Source organism: Alexandromys fortis, unplaced genomic scaffold, assembly GCF_014885135.2.
Source record: "Alexandromys fortis isolate MF-2015 unplaced genomic scaffold, M_Fortis_MF-2015_v1.1 scaffold_0, whole genome shotgun sequence".
In the NCBI taxonomy this organism is placed as follows: Eukaryota; Metazoa; Chordata; class Mammalia; order Rodentia; family Cricetidae; genus Alexandromys; species Alexandromys fortis.
Window position 1 is genome coordinate 32,434,292 of NW_026067949.1, and position 15,817 is coordinate 32,450,108.

The 15,817-nt window shown below is 46.4% G+C and overlaps 1 protein-coding gene across 1 annotated transcript in view; it reads left to right on the forward strand.

The window, feature by feature from the left end:
* The window catches only part of Spmap2l (sperm microtubule associated protein 2 like), a 35,213-nt gene extending 31,224 nt beyond the window's left edge, over positions 1–3,989 (forward strand). The window contains exons 7-9 of the mRNA XM_050150060.1: positions 1,869–2,000; positions 2,821–2,996; positions 3,308–3,989. Coding sequence (XP_050006017.1) covers positions 1,869–2,000; positions 2,821–2,996; positions 3,308–3,422 — 423 coding nt within the window. The 3' untranslated portion in view covers positions 3,423–3,989. The remainder of the gene's footprint in view (positions 1–1,868; positions 2,001–2,820; positions 2,997–3,307) is intronic.
* The last annotated feature ends 11,828 nt before the right edge of the window (positions 3,990–15,817 follow it).

Genomic DNA, 15,817 nt, shown 5'->3' on the forward strand with positions numbered 1-15,817 from the left:
ACTTTATAGAGCTGACTGATTGTTGTATCCCCTTTTGATTGAAAGGCTTAATTAAAAGCAGTGGTTGGCATATTCCTTCAACTCACCTAGAGATCTGTAGCGGACAAATCTTGATTCATAAAAAAAAATGCATTAAATGCTTAATTAGTTCTTCATGGTGTCGGGACATGCACTGTCCTCTGTTTAAATCCCAGCGTTGCCATTCCCCAGTTACATAAACGTACACTATTGAACCTCCAACGCTTCGGTGCTTCTTTCAGTGAAATAGGAATGGAAACAACAACCCAGGCAAGGAAGAAATTATTGAATACACATAAAATGCTGTCACTGGAGGCACCCATTGTCGTCTTCACTTAAACAAGGAAGACAGTTTACTGGTTTTTTTTGCCTGCAATTAAGGTTTTATTGTATTGCCATAGATTGATACATCTTCTTTCAAACCCTTTTCAATTTAATTTTAGATTTATTTTATTTCGCGTGTATTTTGCCTGCGTGTATATGTGCACCACTTGCATGACTGACGCCAGCGGAGGACGGAGGAGGACAACAGATATCCTGGAACTGGAGTTACAAGTGGCTGTGAGCCGCATGTGGGTGCTGAGACTGGAGCACTAATACAAAGAGCCCAAGTGCAAGAGCACACGATTTGAGCAAATATTCACAACAGATACTGATAAATGACTTCCCAATCCGGTGGTAGCAATACCAGGATCCTTTAGTTTCCTGGTCCCTGTGATCTCTGACTTAAGAATTCAAACAAGACACGCGGATTTAGTGTGGGAAACAGGTTGAGTTTCTTACACTACACTGTTGGAGCTGGAGAGATGGCCCAGTGGTTGTTCTGGCAGAGGATTCTGGTTCTTATTCGATTCTTATTGCCCACGTGGTGACTCACAATCATCTGTAACTCTGACTCCAGAGGACCTGACACCCTCTTCCGGCTTCCTATGGTACCAGGCTTCTTATTAACTCTTATAACTTATATTAGCCCATTATTCTTGTCTATGTTAGCCACATGGCTCAGTACCTTTTTCAGCGAGGCAGTCACATCTTGCTTCTTCTGTGTTTGGGCCGGGACTGGCTAATCCTTTGTTTTACAGTCTATCGACTCTGAGTGAGGGGTCCTGCCCCAAAGTCCTCCAAGCCTGCTAATATCTAACTAGCTACCTGGCAGAGGAACATGTTTCTGCTTTCTTCTGGCTTTTACTGCTTTTCATACGTGTTCCGATTAGAAGAGAGCCTCTTGGGTAAATGTCCTTTACTATGGCGATTTGTGATGCAAGAGCTCCATTTCCAAAAGGATTAAAAGTTTTCTCTTTCGGATGTTCTTTTATGACCATCTCTTGGCTGACTTTGTATTTTGTTTTAATATTTTTCATCACATTTATTTACTCTGTGTGTGTGTGTGTGTGCCTGTGCACATTCAACCATGCCGTGGTACATGTGTGGAGGTAAGAGGACAATCCCATGGAGCCTATTCTGTCCACCTACTTTGATGTGAGTTCTGGGTACCGAACACGTGTTGTAAGGCTTGCATGGCAAACACTTTACCTGCTGAGCCACCTCACTAGACTTGGGCTGACTCTCTTCGCCCACAGCTCAGCACCGCCGCTTATTTCTGAGTTCATATGTAGTGTCGTTGACTGTCTCTCCCACGTCTGTCATGTAAAGCTTGAATCAGTGGAAAGCTGGCTTGGAACATGCACACTCCAGTTTAAGTGAGATAGAAACCGATCCCATCAGGGATGACCGCGATTCCCGTCCTTTCTGCTGAGCTGCTGAGAAGCCTGGTGGCTCTGAGCTCAGACCCCATTTTATAATACTGAACAGGACAGGCCCTTACACACTGCTTCCTTTTTCTCTCCTAGATTGAAACCAAGATTTCCTTATCTACCCTGAGTGCTCTTGCGAGTCAGAGGATTGTAGACCTCGCCCACCCGAGGATCAAGATAGAAGGCCTGTGTTACGAGAGAGAGAAGAGTGAATTGCCCATCCGTCCCGTAAGCCACCCGGCCTCACTCATCGGCTGTCTTTCCAATTGGCCCTAAGATGTTATTTTGCCTCAACAAGGCATAGGAATCATCAGAACAGACCATCTTGAAAGCGGTCTGTAGCGGGAAGGGAGGCTGGTGATATGATAAGGGGAAAAGGCACAAGAGTAGAGGGCAAAGAACATGGACTTTGAAGTTAGCGGGCTGGGTGTGAGTCTGCCCTTTCCCAAGAACTCCCCACCGTGAGGACTGGCTGCTAGGCACCATCCTTATTTCACCAGTAAAGAAACAGTGAAGAGACCATTGGAAGACGTGCCTTTCAGAGTAAGACAAGAAGAGACTAGTTAGGCGCCGTATACTCATTTGGTACCTAATTAGGTAGGCACCAGAGCTTGGATTAGTTTCTGGCAAACAATCTTCCCTAGGTAGATTGGAAATATCGTAATGGAAAAAGCAGATGATAGGCAGGCAAATGAGTTTATACTGTAGACACATACTATGAGGACGATTAAATGAGCCAGGTGCACACAAACGTGTTCTCTCAGTGCTCAGGGGCCGGAGGCAGGAGGATCTCAGAGTTGAGGCAGAGTTGAGTTGAATCACATGAGCCGGGCACCAGGGCTTGTAAGGCTGTCTCAGACAGGCAGACGGTAGGATTATAAACACCGTAGAGAAGGTACATTAGGAAGGGTGGGCTGCAGGTCAGGAAGCCCTCCTTGAGGGTCTGATCTAGAGACAAGCGAGGAAACTGTATCTCAGCCCAAGAACGAGGAAAGATGTAGTCTGGGGAATTCTGGGATGGAGATTTGGATCTCTGTTTTTGCTACAGGTAGCCCCTGCTGCCCTGCTTGCCAAAGCTACTGACCGAACCATAAAGCTAGCAAAGTCTAAACCTGTTCATGAAGATTATCTCCCCGTCCGGGATGCCCGATGGCCTGTTTCCTATGCTGCTGCCCATTCTCAAGTGTCTAGCAGAATCCAGGAGCTAGCTAACCCCCCCACAAGGTATGCCAATTGAAGGCTAACATGGGACAGGAAGGGTTAGGGGTCTGGAGAAAAGGGTGGGGGAGGTTGATCTAAAGTTAAAAAACAAGCACAAAGGAAAAATTTTTAGGGGGTGGCAGAGCAAAACCTTTGGAATGTGATAGCATGCAGACCCTAGATCATGATAATGGCGGCTCTGTATAATCGAGGCGACAAAATCCCAACCAAACAATAATACCCTAGTGCTTCACGCGGGAGTGGGGCGTGCTTGGGAAATACCAGTTCTTCTCTCTCTTCTTAGTTCACATTGGTTTCTCTTCCTACTATTCCAGGGCTTCAGTGCACGTTGTATACTACGACCCAGACGTCTTTAAAGTCAAGCCTTCTGCTTTGAGAGCACAGTGTTCTCCCAGGGTCAAGGAGCTGGCTGAACCCGTTGTGCGCTAACGGCAACAATCTACCCGAGGTCAACACTAGTTATGGAGTTCCGCATCCGGCACGCGGAGCAGATGACTTGATTCCCTGCCTCGGTGTTTAGTCTTACCAAATCCTCCCAAATATGAGAGTTCCAGGGAACGCCACCATGAACGTCAGATAGGCGCTGTCTGTGATCTTTCTTGTCTTTACTAGCTTAGGGGACTCTGCCCTGCAATAAGGGGGAAACCAATGCTTGCTTCAAAATCCCTCCCACTCACGCAGGCATCTTGGCAGCTCCTGCGCTGTGCTGCGCAGAGGGCTTGTTTTCTCTCATCCTCCACCCCTGGCTGCCCCATTCTGTCTCCAGCCCTTCTCTACAAAGTCCTGGGAATTGAGGTTAGTCTCAGTGTTGCCTTGTCTATCTTCCTTCATCATCTGCAAAAACACCGACCCGAAGGGCTTCTTTGGATGAGACGAAATGGGTTTTGTAGTCTCTATTAGGGAGCCGTTGCTTGCCTTAACATCTTCACTGGTCTCCACTGCCTTGTTCCAGGCTCGCTGTGAAAGACAGAAAAAAGATACCCGCATGGTGAAGGTGTGCACCTATAATCCCAGCTACTGGGGAAGGCAGGGGAGGGAGGGTCGCCTGAGCTCAAGAGCTCAAGAACAGAATCCCATCTCAAAAAGATAAACAGGTTTTGTTTGTTTGGGTTGGGTTTTTTGTTTTGTTTTGTTGCTCTTTTGTGGGGAGTGGGGTTTGGTTTTTCTAGACAAGGTTTCTCTCTGTGTAGCTTTGGAGCCTATCCTGGAACTTGCTCTGTAGACCAGACTGGGCTCGAACTCAGAGATCTGCCTGCCTGGGTTTGTAGCACTCCTGGGCAGTGAAGCTTAAATCAATTCCTTCATTCCCTATCTCTGTTTCCTTACATATGAATAAGGTTCTTCCAACAATGTTGAAAAGATTAAATGGAAAAAAAAATACATATAATAAAGTGTGAATTTGAACTGAAATTTGTTTTTTTTTTTTAATTTCACTGTGTTTTCTGGGAGGGAGAAATGGCATAATTAATATCAAAAACATGACCTGATTTTTTTTGCCCCGTCAAGTGAATGTTGAGTGCTCTTTTAGGTGCTGGCCAAGGGGCAGGAGGTACAGCACAGGGAGCCAATGAGATGCCAGTTCTGTTCTCACGGCCTGTTCATATGCACGACATCCCCTTATAAAGAAGTGTAAAATGGCCATAGAACAGTGTCGTGAAACAACAGAACAGAGAGCTCCAGTCCCCTAGGAAAGCCAGGGAGCTTTTCTTCAAAGGAGAGACAGTTGAGCTGGAACCCGACTAACATCAGAGAGGACAGCAAGGCATTCCAGAGAGCGGGAATCTATGTTTCAGGGATGTACTTGAGTTTCGGGTCCTCGTTCAGCCAGTCTTAGCCCCCATTGGGGAACATCCGCTGTTTCCTTTCGAGGAGCTAGCGTCTTCTCATTCGTTTTACACGGGGTGATGGGCACATGGCTGAGGATTGGGACAGTGGTTGTCTGACATGTGCCAGGCCCCCGGTACAACCCCCCGGGAGCTGGAAAGACTGCTCAGTGATGAAGAACATTCCTTATGCTTGCAGAGGAGCCAGATCCAGTTCCCAGCACCCACGCGGCACCGCACCACTGCCTGTCACTCCGGTGCTGGGCCATCCGAGACCCTCTTCTGGCCTTACACAATGCATGTGATGATACATTTACTTACATACTAGCAAAGCATCCATACATATGAAAGAAAGTAAAATCTTCAAAAGAAAAAAAAACATAGACAAGTAACAAAGTTTTATGGGGTTGGGCGTAGTGGTACACGCCTTTAATCCCAGCACTTGGGAGGTAGAGGCAGGAGGATCTCTCTGAGTTTGAGGTCAACCCCTGGTCTAAATATCAAGCTTCAGTTTACCAGGATTATATAAGAGACTTTTAAAATAAAAATAAAAACAAAAAAAAACCAATTATGGTGACTTTTCTTCAAAGTGGCGTAGTAAAAGGATGGGCACATGCCCGGGCCATCCAGGCCTAGTGCCGTTGTCTCAGACTTTAGGTCCTGAGTAGCACAATGCAAGGATGGAAGTGACATCCCTAGGGGTTCGACGCTGAGACTCCTCTCAGTTCCTTGCGCTCATCCTCCCCCCCCCCTTCCCTTGATTCGGGAACTGCCTACAGCCTTCTAGAAGATCCTCTGCAGAGAGCGGATTGTAGGCTGAAAGAATGTCAGCTTCCTCCAACAGAAAGGGCTGCAAAATGGGACTCTGGAGGTCAAGTTGAGCATTTTAGTCTCCATCCTAAAGGCAATGGAAAGCTGCTGAGTTAAGTAAATTATGTAGATGAGGGGACAGAATATCTTTGGTCCTTATAAGTCATGACTGGGCTCTGGGCAGAGAGAGCAGGATGCTTTCTCTCACTGCCTTAGCTTCATCTCAGCCAGTGTGTTAATGTAGTAACTGCCCAGGTCCTGGGGGCAGATGTTCCCAGTCTCTTGTGGACATCTGAAAATGAGGAGAGTGCCAAACCATTTATGCTTTTTCTATGGATGAATAGATATGAGAACATTTATTTTTTTTATTTTTTTTTAAATGTGTAGCCCAGGCTGGCCTCAAACTCGTGATCCGCCTGCCTCTGCCCCCTTCAGCAAATCTTACCGGCGTGCACCACCACAACCAGCCATTTAATTTATTTTTATTATTATTATTTTGGCTAATTTTTTTCCTTTCAGACGGTCTATGTAGCCCTGGCAGTACTGGAACAAACTATGTAGGTAAAGCTGGCCTCAAACTCATAGAGATCTACCTGCCTCTTCCTCTTGAGTGTTGGGATTAAAGACATGCACCGCCAGGCCATAAGAAAGTTTAGTTTACACCAGGCAGTGGTAGGTGGTAGCACATGCCAGGGAGGCAGAAGCTGGCAGATCTCTGAGTTCAAGGCCAACCTGGTCTACAGAGATAGTTCCAGGACAGCCAGGGCTACACAGAGAAACCCTGTCTCAAAAAATATATATATATAAAAACAAAAAAAAGAAAGAAAAAGTTTAATTTATAAAGTAGCCATCATAAGTGACAGCAATAGGTAATATTACCACAGAACATTATAACATGATGCTATTAGTGTGATCGCTCCCTCTCTATAGCTCTCAGAATATTTTTGTACGTAGTCTCTCTTCTTGTGATGACGTGAGTTGGTCCAGTGTCTCCATGATGAGATGAAGCTTCAAGAATGCAGGCGTGAGGCATAGCACGAGGCTGCTACTGGTCTTCTGATATGTCAGGAAGGCAGCAACTACTCTAGATTATCCTGTATGTATTTTTCTATTTAGTTAGAAACAGTTACCTTTTTGCTTAAAGGAAGCCTGTTACATATTCTCTTTAGCACATTTAAATGTCCCATGTCACTTTTCTTATACTCTGGGGATATGACTGAGCAAAATAAGGATTGCCTGAAGACAAATACTCTGATACCACAAGGACAGTCTGTAACCAAGATGGGTATTAGGTGACTAACAGATGCGTAACACATATGATATGATCTGGTGGATACACCAGATACAAAAGTAAACTGTATCTCTGGCTGAAGGACACCGATGGGAGTGGGGAGGCTGGTGGGGGAAATTATGAGAGGTTATTTCAATACTCAGAATAGCAGACAGTAAGAAACGTGCAAATTGTTTACTACTGGGATTCTCTGTCTAATAACTTTGCAAAATGAAATCATAGATTATGAAGCTAGAATAAGCTAGCAGAAGGAAAGACTGCACACAGTCTTGGCTTACAAAACGGGGAAAGTGGAATGGTTTTGCCAGCTGTTGTCTGCTCTCTGCGGGCTTGGGGACACAGGTTTTGCTTTGGTAGAAAGAGCAGGTAACACTTCTTCATTAGCCCCCTATCGGTTTTCTTATACCCACCCAGGGTCAGCCAGTAAGAACTGCATGTTTGGAGTAGAGAAGTGTGTTGGTCACGACAGGTTCAGCTCTCCTACTTTGGTAGACTCTTCTTTCCTGCTGAAGAAGCCTGTGAGTTCTGTCTTTTGGTTTGTTTGCGAGACAGGGTTTCTCTGTGTAGTTTTGGAGCCTGTCCTGGAACTCGCTTTGTAGACCAGGCTGGCCTCGAACTCACAGAGATCCATCTATCTCTGCCTTCCAAGTGATGGGATTAAAGGCATGCACCACCATGCCTGTGAATTCTAAAGGGCTTGTCTGAGGAGGTCCTGGCCACTGGCCTGCTTTGGCAACAACTATACCAGGGGCTGTGAGGAAAGGGTGCCTGAAGACATTCATTCTTTCAGACTTCGTGTGCATTTTCCTTTTCCATCTGGGAGGTGTTCCCAGGAGAAAGAATGCTCCCACCCACCGTGGCATGCACCTGCCTGCCTTTCTGGTTCCTATGGCTAAGGTGTGTCCTGCTAGGACTTCTCAGATGATGAGCATCCTGGGAGGGTTGCAAGAGAGCGTCAAGAGAGTGTTGGCATCTAGCCAGGGATAGGGGAAGATGGCTGTAGGGAGTGGAGATCGGGGAAACAGAAACCTTCAGGATAAGTGGGCAGTGAGCCACACCCAGGTGCCAGGAACACAGTGGCCACGGGTAGACAGCTTCGTGGAATGAACCGTAATGCCTAAGCTTGCATACATTCCTTGAGACTTGAAGAGTTTGAAAGCGCCCCCTCCCTTCCTGGCTTCATCAGACTTAAAACATGGCCAGTGTCAGGGGTCCGCTGTAAATTCAGGGATGGTTCCCACATGCTTGGCCGTTTATAGAGAAAAAAAAAAAACTGTATCATGTGACTTCAAATGTTCCAGGGAAGCAATGTAGATATATGAGTAGAACAGCACATTATGACTCTATGTCTAACCCCTCTGGGCCTCCATTTTATCACCAATAAAATGGAAGCAAAATAAATTCTGGCTCCAAAAGACCACCATGTAGCTTTGGAACAGAGCAACGTGGAGCTAACAGTTTGCTGAGGTACAATGCATCGAGGCAGCGTTAAAGAGTGCAAAGGTTTTCCCCTCTTGGAGTAGTTTAGACCAAGAGTGAGCCCAAATCTGAATTCGACACACTGTGTTTTTTTCTCTGTTCTGTTGTCTGTCCATCATCTGTTTATTGTGTGTGTCTGGTGTCTGCGGCTGTGAATTGATGCCAGGACCACGCCAGCTCTTCTAAAGGACAATGCCTCCTGTGACCGGGCTGGCTTACAGGTGCAACCGTTTAGTCCATTACTGTCATGGCAGGAAGCATGGCAGCACACAGGCAGACGTGGCCCTGAAGAAGTAGCTGAGAGTCCTACATCTGAACAGGCAAGAAGCAGGAAGAGAGAGTAACACCAGGCCTGGCTTGAGCTTTTGAAACTTTAAAGACCACCACCTGTGACCGGCTCCCTCTAATAAGGCCACTCCTACTCCAACAAGGCCACACCTCCAATGCCACTCCCTGTGAGTTTATGGGAGGCCTTCTCATTCAAAACACAACAGATATTTGCTAAGTTTTTATTTATTTTTTATTTATTTATCTATTTTTTATTTTGGAAACTGAGTCTCTCTAGGTAGCCGTGGTTGGCCTGGAACTCACCGTGTAGACCTGGCTGATCTTGAACTTAGAGATCTCCCTTCCTCTGCCTCCTGAATATTGGGATTAAAGGCAAGGGCCACTACTCTCAGAAGGGGATATGTTTTCTGCAAAACTCTTACCACAGTTTTACAAGGAAAGACTGACCCCCAACTAACCCGGTATCGCACAGGCTATTAAACAGGCTGAGAACCAGTAGGAAAACAGAGCGGTTTTTTCAGCATATTTTTAATGATTATTTGGGAATTTCACATAATGCACCCTGATCACACTCACTTCTCGGTCCTCCCACATCTGCCCCCCCCCAACTCTTGTGACCTCCACAAAAATGGAAAAGAAAACCCACAGGTCCAGTTTGTGCTGCTCACATACTCACTGAGCATGGCCAAACTCCCGGTGGTCAGCCCTTAAAAATCACAACAAAACGAATCCTTCCCCACCTGCACCCCAGTGGCCATCGGCTGTGGAGAGCTACACCTTAGCATCTTTATCACGTTCCTTAAGAGTTCCTGATCCAGCAGTTTTAAATGGTCTCAAAGCACATTATTAATGTTGCAATGTTGGACAAAAGGACACGTTTCTGAAGGCAAGACGTCTTCAGAAAAAGCTATCCCTAAAGTACAGCAGCTTGGCTTCCATAGCATCTACCAAGGGGAGGGCTGTGTGTGATATTTGTGAGATTTAAGGGATCTGGCCTAAGGTATATCTTATGAGATATGGCCTTGTTGGAGGTAGGCTTTGAGGTTCAAAAGCCCAGTCTCTTTCTCTCTGCCTGTGGATTAGGACGTAGTTCTCAGCTATTTCTCCAGGACCATGGTGCCTGTTTGCCACATGCTCCCTGCCGTGATGATAATGGATTAAACCTCTGAAACTGTAAGCAAATCCACAATTAAATGCTTTCCTTTATAAGAGCTGATGTGGTCCTGGCCCAGACCACAACAGAAATACAACTGGGACAGAAAGTCATCTGTGACACTGGGAGAGGCTTGAACACAGAACTCAAAGCCCAATCCACAGTGACGCACTTCCTCCACCAAGGCCACGCCTACTTTAACAAGGCCACACCTCCTAATAGTGCAGCTCCCTTTGGGATTATGGGGGCCAATTGCAGTCAAGCTAGCCCTTTCTTCAAGCCACACACTATCAAAAAAGTTCAGTTGGTTAGGGAGATAATATGCTACCTCAGTTTCCCCCATGCTTCCTGTGATGAGTAGGTTCTTCTGAAGTCTCTGACTGACACCAGCAGGCTCTAGATTAGGCGTGGATCTCAAACCCAGCTGCACCCAGGAGCCGGCAGGAGACCTCTCGAATAATACTGAAGCAGTATACAGTCTTGCTATCTTCCAGCAACACTAAACCAAAGACACAGTCCCTTCACATTCCAGAAATAGTTCCCTTATTCTCCATTTCCTATGGGAAAATCAGAATTTAACCATGAGAAGTTGCTGATTTAATAGAACATGCCTCTTTGAGAAGGTGGACCAAATCCAGACATTTAGTTCACAAGTGAAAAAAAAAAAAACAACCAAGTTGTGTTCTGGTGTTGGTTGCTTCTGTTGAAGAGCTGGATTATCTCATACTGTCGGGATTCCTCCTTACACATCGTGGGGCAGTGTGGGTGTAGACTCTGGGGAACCCGGAAATAGGGCTCTGACAATGATGATTGGGAGTCATCAAAGGTCATTATAAGCACAGCCGTGGCTGGGCGGTGGTAGCGCACGCCTTTAATCCCAGCACTTGGGAGGCAGAGGTGATCAGATCTCTGTGAGTTCTAGGTCAGCCTGGTCTACAAGAGCTAGTTCCAGGACAGGCTCCAAAACTACAGAGAATCTGTACAAAGCTACAATCTCTGAAATCCCACGATCTCTGAGGTGGCGCAATGAGTAAAAGCAAATTGGATGTTTCCAGGGCTGGAGGGATGAGGGGAGGCAGGGTGAGGAGGGGGAGCACAGAGGACTAGGACCATGACCACTCTGCATGATTCTGATGGGCACCTGACATTGTGTATTCATGCAAGCTCAAAGACTGCAGCGCCACTGTGAATTCAGCATCGACCGTGAACCTTAGTTAAGAATGACCTCTTCATTTCGGTCAACTATTATTTATCAGCTGTATCCTGCTAATATAAGATGTAAGCTTTGCTCACTTTCTTTCTGTAAACTTAAAACTCCAGAAAAAAATTGAATCTAGGTTTTTTCGTTTGTTTGCTTTTTTAAGTAAATGGGTGGCGGAGAACACTGGCTGTCTATTACTTTCCTGGGGAAATCCTGACTCACCCGATCGGGCTGAAACATGCTGATTTGCAAGGCGTGAAGATTACGGACCAAAAGAGAAAAAGAGCTTGCATCCATTGCCAACATAAGCGTTCTCCTTCAAGTGGCTCCCATGACTATTAGTCACAGACTCAGATGAATCAATTTTATCTTTTAGGAAACGTTCCAAATCTCCCTCAACTTGTTTGTGAAGTAAACACTGTGTCTTAGCAATTCTCACCATAGGATTATTCCCACCAACAAACATATATGACGGTGCTTAATGAGCTGCTTTAAGCCATGGCGATTCTAAGGTGACTCATGGTTTTTAAAAGCCATGGCAAGGTTAGCGTCAAGAAGCGTGTGTCTTTTTGATCTGAAGCAGCACATTGCTTTGCTGGAGTACATAGCTTTTACTTAAACAGAGAAACGAATAAATCTTCAAGTTCTTCTCTGTAGTGGTAGCTTGGGGAATCCAGAGACTTCAGAGTGACTCTCCACAATCAGATTCTAACCTCCTCCAGCCCTGAGGCTACCTGCTGCTTCCTTTTCTACACCACTAGCCAACTTTTGGGAAGCGAAACCCGGGCACAAACTTAGATCTATGAAAAACGGAACTTTATAATTCTCCTTGCTTTCTGACTCCGAGCCTTTTGCCATCCAGCTAGTGGGAAAGCCGTTTCATATTTTTCTGGGGTTCCCAAAGACTCCTCAGCGCCAGGATACTAGGAGAATAGGGACAAGCATACGGAATCAGGAAGACCTTTGGGTCCCGGTCCCTGGGTTACTGCTGACACGAGTTGCACTCTGCCCGTGTTCTCGTCACGTCCTCTAACTCTCTAGAGGGCCTGCCTGAGATGTGGCATGTGCGCCAGGCTGCCCCCCACCCTACTGGCTTGCACACAGCTGTGTCTCTCTAGGGCTTTCTTTCCTTCCCCGTGACTGTGTTGACAGACACCATCATTTCTGCACTCAGAACTCACAACCTCTCGACTCCCTCCCCCTTCCCTTTTTTTATTCATTCTCCCCTATGAACACCTCTTCCCAGTTCAGAGATGGCATGAATTCTCTTCCTTTGGTCACCTGCGCAACACCTTAGCCCTAGAGTACTCGGAACATCTCAGCTTTTAGAATCAGGAGCAAATCCACTTTCAAGCTGTTCTCATTTTCTCCCTTGCTGTGTTCTTTCCCTGAGGCAATGAGGCCGCAGCCTGATGGGGCTAGAGGAACTGGAAAAGAGTCCTCCAGGGATACAAAAGAAGAAGCTTACATATCACTTGGCCACGTATCTTAGAGTTGGCCTTTCTGTGTTTTTGTAGTTTTTTTTTTTATATTGAAGTTGTAGGTTCTGTAACTACAAATTCAGCCAAAACAGATAAAAACATATAATAAAGCCCGTAACCTATATGCACATCTAATATTTGCATCTATATTGGACATGTACAGATCCCCTTTTGTGATTATCCCCTAAACAACTATTTATAGAGCATTTGCATTGTATTAATACTGTAGGTAATCTAGAGGAGGTTTCAACAATATGGCAGGGTATGCATAGGTTATATGCAGATATCTCAAGCAACCACTGACTTGGAAATTCCACATGGGACATTGAAGCCCCGTGGACATTGAGGGAAACTGTATAAATCTGTGGTATTTTGTCCCCTGGTGTATTTTAAGTTGCCTCATAGCAGTTTTTTGTTTTTGTTTTTTTGTTTTCCTCAGCAGGGTAGACTCTGAGGTTGCCCCTGAGAGTCTTGGTGTGCCCCGCCCTGAAGCCTTGGTCAGCACTGAGGAAAGGTTGAGATTATCCTGTGGGTTCTAACAGCCACACACCTGCTGCTAAGTCACAGGACTTTCCATCCCAGGCTTTGCCAATGATTGCATTTTCTTTCGGTCACCTCTAGAGACGCTGAATACCTCCAGACAAAAGTTCACCAGACTGAATGGAATTTTAAAGCTGCTTTTCATGAAACGGAAAGGTTCCAATCCAAGTCACTAAAAAGGATGGCAGATATTAAAAATCACAGTACTGCAAGGAGAGAATTCCAGCATTTACACAGCATGCACTGTGGAGCGCAGGCACCAAGGACTCATCTTAAAGCCTAAGCGTGCATTTGCTGAAGTCGTTCCGTGAACTTGGGGGTTACTAAACAAGTGAAAACCCCAGAAAGGGTGACATACAAAGCAGGGAAGTTTTGATGGAAGGAGGTAGGAGTATGGGAAGAAAAGACCATAGACTCCCGACGGGCGGGAATGGGATGTGATTCTCAGACGCTCATCCTGAGGTTCACCTTTGCCCAGGCTCAGCCCTGCTTCTGCAGAAAGGCAATGCGCTGGAAGCCACTGCATTCCTTGTTGAGAGCTGTCCCATGCATTAGTCATTCTCTACTCAACTGGGCACAGAGCCCAAGGCTTCGTGTTTATCCTGGCATGTGGTTCCCTGGGGTTTCTGCTCACTCCATGGGATAGAGTCCCAGGGTCTAGGCTGTGGTTCATGCCTGCAAGCTAAGACTAGCTGCTCTTTGCCCAGTGTCTCCATCACTTCCCACTCAGGGCTGCCGGTATTCTCGGGCTCTTCAGCAATAAGCCTCTGGAGGTTATTAATGCTTTTCTTCTACCCTTCCAGCACTCCCCAAGGAAAGCATGATATATAGACGTAACTTCACCCAGACAAACGTCTGTTGCCTGCAGGAAAGGGAAAACAGAACACTTGTGCCGCAGTCATGATTCCTGTTTAAAAGGCTCTGGGATGCGTGGTGAGAACGGCCTAGGGTGCTCTGCAGGGCTAGGGCACACTGCAGGGACATCTCAGCTCTGGGATGCGTGGTGAGAATGGCCTAGGGGACTCTGCAGGGACATCTCAACATCAGTGACCTGACGTCCTTCTACCTTTCAGCCAGAAAAGCTGAGGCTCTGACTCATGTGTTCTACACTTCTGCTTGGTCTTTATCTTTGCTCCATTTTGAAGGTGAATGCAGACCTGGGGAGCAATTGTACCATTCAAGGCAGGGAATATGGACCTTGTGTGCTCAGCTTTAATACAAAGGCTAGCCACCGAAAGCTCCCTTAGTCCTCCATCCCAGTGCCCGACTGAGTCTGCCACCTTGAAGCCATTCTCTCAGTGCTTACTGTAGTGAAAGGAAACTGCATCCAACATGTATAATCTAAGGATTCCTTCTCTTCCTCCTCCTTCCCTTCCTTCTATTATTGTTGTTTTTATTTGAGACAAGTTCTGTCTGTGTAGACCAGGCTATCCTTGAACTCACAAAGGTCCACCTGCCTCTGCCTCTCGAGTGCTGAAATTAAAGATGTGTGTGCTATACCCAGCTCTAGTTTAAAGATGTCATTGGCTTTGTACTGCTCCTGCTTTGTGTTGGCCACAGTTTTTTTTTTTTTTATAAGACAAGGACAAGGAAACAGAAGAACACAAAGAGCAAGAAAGCGCTGGCTGAGAAACAAGGATGGCTCAGCTATTAAGAGCACTGGTTGCTCTTCCAGAGAGGGATTTGATTTCCAGCATCCACGAGGCAGCTCACAGCTGTCTGTAACTCCAGTTCCGGGGGATCTGACACCCTCACACAGACAAAACACCAATGAACATGAATGAAAATAAATAAATAATTTTTAAAAACAGCTCAGGAGAGCTGGCCCCACCTAGGCAGTGCGTGTGTGTGTGTGTGTGTGTGTGTGTGTGTGTGTGCATGCACGTGCGCCTGTGTCTTGCCCAGTGGCATGGGCACAGGAGAGCGCGTGGACTGACCAACTCAGCTACCACCCAAGCCCAGATCCAGGGCTTTGACTTGACCCACCTCAGCATCTATCCCATCTATGAGTTACTGATGTGCAGGAAGAGGCTGACCCTGTGGAACCATAGCCGCAGGATCTCCACGACTCAGGACAACAGCAAGAAATCCAAAAGGAGTCTCAGTGAGGGTCCGGTATTGATGGTGTTGCAGAAGCGAGAGGCCTTGAACCAGACAAATGACTCATTGCAAGAAACATTTGCAGGTAGAGCTGTTTGGGCAGAAGAGTAAACTGTGTGATGCACCGAAGCTTCCGTTGCCACGACGGCAAATGGATGCACAATGGAAAGGCGGGAAAGATGGAGGAGAGAATGGTGCGTGCACAGCGGACCTGGAGATGTGACAGTTGTCATGGAAGTGAGTCCTCTCTGGCTGCAATTGGTAGAGAAGTGGGTCTCTCCTCGGGGAGGGGGCAGTGAGATGGTTTTTGCTTTGTTTTGTTTTTAATTTTTATTTCATTTTAAGGGGGAGAATAAAGGAGTAAAGGGTGGTTATAGAAAGACTCGGAAGTGGGTGGGGTTGGGATGTATGATGAGAAATTCCCAAAGAATCACTAAAAAAAAGTTACATTAAAAAAGGGAGGGAGGGAGGGAGGGAAGGATCTGGTTCCCTCTTCTGACCTCCTTGGGCTCCAGGTACACACACGGTGCACAAACATGCGTGCATATTTTGTTGCTGCTGCTGCCGCCGAGATTTCCTTAGTGAACAAGATAGCTTGTGACGGTGCAGTGAGCATCACTTGGTGAGTCGGCTGGATCCCCATCCCTCCTCCTCAAGC